The sequence below is a fragment of the Hipposideros armiger genome, unplaced genomic scaffold, assembly GCF_001890085.2.
Source record: "Hipposideros armiger isolate ML-2016 unplaced genomic scaffold, ASM189008v1 scaffold_632, whole genome shotgun sequence".
Taxonomy (NCBI): domain Eukaryota; kingdom Metazoa; phylum Chordata; class Mammalia; order Chiroptera; family Hipposideridae; genus Hipposideros; species Hipposideros armiger.
In genome coordinates this window covers 774,915-782,499 of record NW_017731982.1, presented here as the reverse complement: position 1 = coordinate 782,499, position 7,585 = coordinate 774,915, and the positions used below count along the sequence as shown (strand labels likewise).

The following is a 7,585-nucleotide window of genomic DNA, read 5'->3' as shown; positions in this document are numbered from 1 at the left end:
GGAGTCTATAATTATTTCAAAATAAGTTAAAAGAAGTCACTGAAAAATGGATTATTGGGAAAGAAGAATGAAAGCAGACTAGTTAGGAGGCTGCAGTTTCCAATGAGAGATGAGGATTTCTTGGACTTGGGTAGTAATAGCAGATGCGAAGAGAAGCAGATGGATTTGAGATTTTTTTAGAGATGGAGCTGGTGGTATTGGGTTGGTGTGCAGGAAAGGGGGTCTAGATACAAGCTTGGGAGGGTTAACATTGGAAGAGAAATAGGTTGAGAGGAGGAAACAAGTTTTTTTATGTTGGGCTTGTTAGATTAGGTAAACTCTCAAAGGCTGAGGTTGGAATTGAATGTAGGAGCCAGGCAGCATATAGAGTATAATTACAGCTGTGGGATTAGGTGAAGTCACTCAGGGCAGAATAGTGGAGAGAGTGAAGAGAAGAGGGCTGGGGATAGAGAAGTGGGGGGAGACTTCCCTGTCTAGAGGTGTGTCAGAGGAAGAGCCAGTAGAGGAGATCTAAAAGCAGTGTTGATAGGAAGAAAATCAGGAAAGTATGGAGTCATTGAAGCTCAAAGAAGAAAGTGTCTGTAGAAAGAGGAAGCTATCTGATTTGGATAGTGCTGAGATATTGAGTATGATGAGGAAAAAAGGGACCACAGGAGGTTTTGGGAAGACCTTAGGGCATAGAAGGCAAACTAGTAGTTTGAAGAATTCAGTATTTTGTGAGGAAATGGAGAGAGCAAATACATCTCATTCAAGGAGTAGCAGAGAATTGGGGTGGTAGCTAGTGGGAGCGCCTAGATCATATTTGTGTGCCAGTGGGTATGATCCAGTTGACAGGGAGAGAGATGGTGAATCAGAGAAAGATTAATTGATGGAGCAAATATTATACATTGAGAATTCAGGAAGGGCTGGGGTCAAGTATAGAAGTGGAGGGATTGTTCTTTGAGTCTCAACATACCAGCCAAAGAGAGCCTTTTAAAGGCAAGTCAGAGCACATCACTCTTCTGCTCAAAAAGTTCCCATTTCACTTAGTGTAAAAGCAGAAGTCCTTTCAGTGGCTTACAAGGCTCCAAATAACCACGTTCTTTTCNTCCCAAGCCAGTCTTAACCAACGCGCCACTCAGCCGGCCCTAGACTAAGTTTTTAAATACTTGGTTAGACATAACAGGAATGATAATAGCCTAAGATGGAGTTAATATTACAATTAAAATATTTAATAGACCTGGGAATATAATCCTCAGTAGCCATTCTTAACTCTGGCTATGCATAATTGGTATCCCTTCCTAATTAAAAAAATGATGTCACAGATTAATCTCTGAGGCTATTGTACGATTCCCCCCGCCCCCACTCAATTCTTTATTGAAAAAGAAAACAGTGAAGATTCAGTTGTAGAGAACAGAATCTCCTCTAGATACCGTAAGCAGAGAGGGTTTATTTACCATATGGCACTAAATAGCTTGGAGAATTGTGGGTTGTATCAGTTTGGTCCAATCAGGAGATAGACACCACACAGTAATTTAATAGGGGAATATTTATATAAAGAATTATTGACTCTAACAGGGGATTGGAGCAATGAGGGATTTATCAGTAAGAAGTAAAGATAACTCTAAGGAATATAATATATGGATAGCTGATATAAAGAGCAGTTGCTACTTCTAGGGCTGAGATAGAGTGGATCCTCCTTCCCCATTGAGGTTTAGACCTTGTTGGAAAAGGACAAGGTCAAGGCAAGTAGCGGTGGCGGCACTAGTAGAATTTGCTGGATGTCCACCCCCTAGGATACCAGGGAAAGCTGTTTATGGGGAGATGTCTCACCAGAGCCACTTTGCTACCAAACTGCCTGGCCTCCTATTGGAGAAGCTGCTGGTGCTGCAGGAGCCTGTTGCTGGAGAAGCCGTCCTTGTGGCAGCCAAGTGAGCACACTGGAACCAGAAGCAAAATCCTTTTCCCTGCAATGTCTTTCCAGTGCCCTTTCGACAGAGCTCAATATCATGTCAGCTGGCAAAGAAATGGATATTTTAAATCCATTTTCACAGAATGTGCAAAAGGTGAATTTGGAGATGAGGGCCAGTAAATCAATGACTGGCACAGGTATGAAGTGGTTCACAGAATTGTTCGGAGATCTAAAGAAAGAGACTGTAGGTTGAGCATCAAGGAACAACTTCCAAAACCTCTGCACAGAGCTGAGAAACCAAGGGAGGTATTATTTCTCCTATGATTAAGGGGCCCCCTGTGTAATCACAAAGTTGCTCCTGGGTCTTCATTGCTAGAACCACACTGCTCTTTTAAAGTCAGGAAACTGTTGTGGTCAGGAGGCTATGGTGATCAGGAATCTCCTGTTATACTTACCAGCTATAGAACCACACTGGCCCAGGACCCGACCTGGTCTGCACCAGCCCTGCCTACGAGAGACTAGACTAGCCTTTCTCAATCTTCATACCCTAGAGGATCCATCAAATAATTTTTAGGTCTCAGGGAACAACTCCTTAAAAATGATAACATCTACAGCTGTGATATTAGTTTGAACAGAAAGTTTAGGTATAATAATTGTTTTTATCGCCGCCAATTCAATCCATCGGTGAAGGAGGGATCTTCTGTTCTAAATGGTATGAGATGGGTACTATCTGACACGGGTCAGATGAGCTTGACAGAATTTGCTAGTCATATATATACAACCTGGGAAAGGGACATACTGCATTCCACATGGGGGCTACACTTGGGAATAGAGTGAACCAGACACAGGGCCTATGGGAGGCAGGCTTTGTAGTAACAAAAGGACAAAGTGACCCCCCCCCCACCCCTTCACTATGGGAGGATGTGATTAGTTTGTTTTGAATAATTCTGAGAGCTGGAAGGGGACTGAAATTAGTTAGGTTTAGGATGAATGGAGTACAGTTGGTTTGGCTGAGGGTGGAACTAGCTGGAGTTATCTTTTGGTTGTTGAAATTAGGCATTCTTGTTATATTCTGGATATTAAACCCTTATCAGATATATGATTTACAAGTATTTTCCCTTATTTTGTAGATTGTCTTTTCACTTCTTGATAATGTTCTTTGATGCACAAAGTGTTAAATTTTGAAGTCTAATGTACCTTTTAAAAGGCTTTATACAATAAACTTATTTTTTAAAACTAAAAATAAAGAATGAAGTTTTTCTCTTTCATATGAAACTTATTTTTGCTTTCTTTTGATGAACTTGAAATAACCATTCACAGATTTCATTTTCAACTGACATGAGATGATTTCCTCCTTGCTCTTGATGCTTGTTAAACAACAAAAAAATTCCTTGCATAAAAAGTTGAAAACTTGCAGCCAGATGTTTATTACTTTCCTGTGATTTGTAGGACACTACTCTTTCATAGAAATCTAGAACTTTTTTAGGGACAGATCAGTAAATCTCGTCTTGTGTGTATAATCATACATAAAATTCTTCCTCCTCAAAGTCAAGTTCTCAGCCTGAGCAGAAGATTCAGAGAAAGTTGCTCATTCATTTTTGCATTTGTGTGAAAGAAGGGAAAATACTGTTTAATTTTGTTTTATAATTTTGTTCCTCTAGATTAGCAGAGATTTGTGGATATCCTTTTCAGCTCTTGAGCCCAAGCAACAATAGGAACATTTTATGATTTTCTTTTGTCACATGATTTTTCCCCCCAAGGATCTTGTCACTTGAAGTCAAAATATTTTCTTTTAAGGCCTTGCAGAGAGCTGTTCAGTTGTTTCATGTGACAACAAGTGTTTGCTAAGTTGGCTGGTTTTAGCAGCCATTCTTCATCCTCCTAGCACTTAGCAAAATCTGACCCACTGTGTGAAAATACTCCAGCTATTCACCTTTCAGCTCAGACACCTGTTGAGAACTCTATATCTGCTAAGTCACTAGATTTCTGCACATAGCAGGAGTTTTATGTACTCTCTGTGCAGGGTGTTTTGAATGAACGGGTTTTTGTTTAATCAAGTTCATCTTTTTTTTTTTTAAAGATTTTATTGGGGAATTGGGGGGAGGGGAACAGCATTGGGGAATTGGGGAAGGGGAATAAACAGGTAGACAAATTGCTGTTTTTTCTTCAGTCTAGTTGTGGAGGACGTTGCTTCACTGGCCCATGTTGGTATGATCATTGTGCTCTTCCCGGGTGAGGCAATTGGTCGTGGGTCATTGGTCGGCCACTCACAGTGGCTCCTGGCAGCTCACATAGCTCACGGCAGCCCACTGCAGCCCCGCTGCAGCCTACACCATCGCTGGCGACTCACAGCAGCCCAGCTCCAGGTGGAGCTGTTGTTCATCATCTTAGTTGTAGAGGGTGAGCGTCACTGGCCCTCATGTGGAATCCAAACTGCAGCCCTGCTGCGCAGAGCTTCGCTCCCAAGCGAGCTCTTAACCAGCTGAGCCACTCGGCTGGTCCCAAGTTGATTATTTTTATAGCTTCAAATAGAACTTATTTCATTTCATCTCCCAGAGGTTTTTTTTTTTTTTTTGAGATTTTATTGGGGAATTGGGGAGGGGAACAGTGTTGGGGAATTGGGGAAGGGGAACATTGTGTGTTTCCAGGACCCATCAGCTCCAGATCAAGTTGTTGTCCTTCAATCTTAGTTGTGGTGGGCGCAAGCTCAGCTCCAAGTTCAATCACAGCTTTCAATCTAGTTGCGGGGGTGGAAGGGTGGGAGTAGGGTTGGGGAGGATTGAGGGTGTAGTCCACCATCCCATGCTGGAGTCGAACCAGCAACCTTGTTGCACACTGAGCCATGTGGCTGCCCGTTTTTTGAATGAATGAATGAACAACTTTTTGTTTAATAAAGTTGATCATTTTTTATAGCTTCAAATAGAACTTTTTTCATTTCATCGCCCAGAGTGATTTTTTTTTTTTAAAGATTTTATTGGGGAATTGGGGAGGTTTCCAGTGTTATCTTGTGTTACCCATAATAAAACTTCAAGTTGTATAACTTTTATGACATCTAATATATAGAAAACAGAATTCTGTTTTTAATATTACTTTTTAAATTTTTTTTTTATTTTTTAGATTATCTGCAATGGTGAAATGAAGTAACTCAAGATGAGCAAATTAAAAGTGGTATCAGAGAAAAGGTACTGTAATTCTAAATACTGATATGTATAAATTACAGAAATAGACATGAAGCAGTTATTTGAAACTCATTACTTAAAATGTTATTTATGTTTAAATAATAGTATGTTATACAGTTGACCCATGAATAACATGTTTTAACTGTGTGGGTCCCCTCTACATGGATTTTTTTTTTCCATAAATACCTATACTGTTTTCAATCCACAGCTGGATTTCCGCTGATGCTGAGGGACAACTGTATGCATTGATCTACACAATTTATATAGGGGACTTGAGCATCCACAGATTTTGGTGTCCGTTGGGGGTCCTGGAACTAATACCCTGTGGATACTGAGGGACAACTAAATTTTTAGGGAGTCAAAAGGGTGATGGAAGAGAAACTGACTCTGGGTGATGAACACAAAATGCAATATATAGATGATGTATAATAGAATTATACACTTGAATCTTATATAATTTTACTAACCAGTATCACCCCAATCAATTTAATAAAAATAAAATTTAAAAAAGAAACGCGCACATGTGCGCGCACACACACACACACACACACACACACACACAGTTATATATGAATTTTCAAGTGTGTGGGTGGGGGTTGGTGCTTCTAGTCCAAATGCTGTCCAAGGGTCAACTGTACTTATATTATTTTGTTAATATTTAGCTTTTCAGTTAAAACTGGAGTCAGCAAACTATGACCCCCTGGGCCAAATCTGGCTCACAGCTTGTTTTTGTGTGGCCTGTGAGCTAAATGGTTTGGGGAAAAAGTAAAAAGAATAATACTTTATGATGCATGAATATTATATGAAATTCAAATTTCATTGTACATAAATAAAGTTTATTGGAACAGAGCTGTGCTTATTCATTTTTTGTCTGGTCACTTTTGTATCTCAGAGGCAATGTTGAGTAGTTGTGACAGAGACTACATGGCCCACAGTGCCTAAAATAAATACTATCTGGCCCTTTACAGAAAAAATTTAACTGACCCGAGTTAAAGCATCATCTCTATTAAAGCTCTCCTGTTTCAAAAAATTGTTTTAGCATTGGTTTTACTGTGGACTCTCAGTTAAAAGACAAATTTGATTGATTTTATTTTGGCATTTTCTTAGCTAGATTGCTTAACTGTTAAGCCTCAGTGTTCTCATCTACAAAATGGGGTTAATAATAATGCTGTTATTATAAAGTTGTGAAGATTAAATAGTGCCTGGCCAGCTGAGTAAATGACAGCTTATTAATATTGATAACAATCAAGGTTTCTGCTTTGTAGCCATGTTGTATTTTATATTTACATGTTTATTAACTTTGCATTTATAGGTATGCTTTGAATCTGTTTAATAATGAGAAGTATACTCATAGTTTATTTAGATAAGATTTGTTCCTTAAATTGTTAGGTTTTCCAGTTATTAACTATGTAATACATTATAACAAATTTAATTGTTAAAGTATTTATGTAATTTCTGTAGGAAAGGAATTAGGCATTGTTTGTGTTTTAAAAAGGAGCACCAGTCTTACTTTTTGGATTAGGACAAACAAATAACGCTGTTTCAACTGATTAGCTAAACTATCTAAAATTACTAAATCATTGTTCATAAGACTATGATGTTCTACAAGTTCGAAAACTTTTGGCTCCTAAGGTCAGTTTTCATTAATTTGTCCTGAAATACATTTTACTGGATACTTATTGTTTTTTGTTGTTATTGTTTTAGGCTTACTAAGTTGGGATCACTGCAGATTATCTTCATCTAAAGGAAATTATAATTTTTAGTGGTACTTGCCTTATTGCTGAAGAAAGCTGAGTGCAGTAAGGTGAATTGAGATAGAATAGGGTCAAAATCTTTCTTCTCCCTTCTTATAGTGTGGCATATTAAGACTGATTGTATCTGAGAACTCATAAAAATGTCTTCCAGGGATCTAAGAAGGGGGATATATACAGATGGTCCCCAACTTAACAATGGTTTGACCTATGATTTTTCTACTTTACTATGGTGAAAAAGTTATACACATTCAGTAGAAACTGCACTTTGAATTTTATCTTTTCCTGGACTAGTGATAATGTGGTACAATACTCTCTTGTGATGCTGGGAAGTAGCTGTGGGATTATTTTTGCCTAACTGGAGGCTAATGTAAGTGTTCTGAGCATGTTTAAGGTAGGCTACGCTAAGCTATGATGTTCAGTAGGTTAGGTGTATGAAACGCATTTTTCACCAGATATTTTCAACTTATGATGGGTTTATCAGGATGTAACCCATTGTAAGTCAAAGAGCAAACTGTACTTCTAGGTATGGTCCTGAATTTATTATCCTACATCAGACTTGATCAAAGCACAGAAAATTTATTATATGCTGTCTGTATCTCGGAGACTTCTATAGATACTCTCTCTGGTTTATTTATTTATTTTTTGCCCCTTTTAGATTTATTTCTCAACCATGGGGTATTTATGAAATAATTTTTTTTTAAGATTTTTTTTTTATTGGGTAATTGGGGAATGGGAATAGCGCTGGGGAATTGGGGGAAGGG

At 38.5% G+C, this 7,585-nt stretch overlaps 1 protein-coding gene across 1 annotated transcript in view; it reads left to right on the top strand.

Moving 5' to 3' along the window:
- Positions 1-7,585, top strand: part of AGTPBP1 (ATP/GTP binding carboxypeptidase 1) — a 151,127-nt gene that overhangs the window by 14,579 nt on the left and 128,963 nt on the right. The window contains exon 2 of the mRNA XM_019625497.1: positions 5,009-5,073. Coding sequence (XP_019481042.1) covers positions 5,042-5,073 — 32 coding nt within the window. The 5' untranslated portion in view covers positions 5,009-5,041. The remainder of the gene's footprint in view (positions 1-5,008; positions 5,074-7,585) is intronic.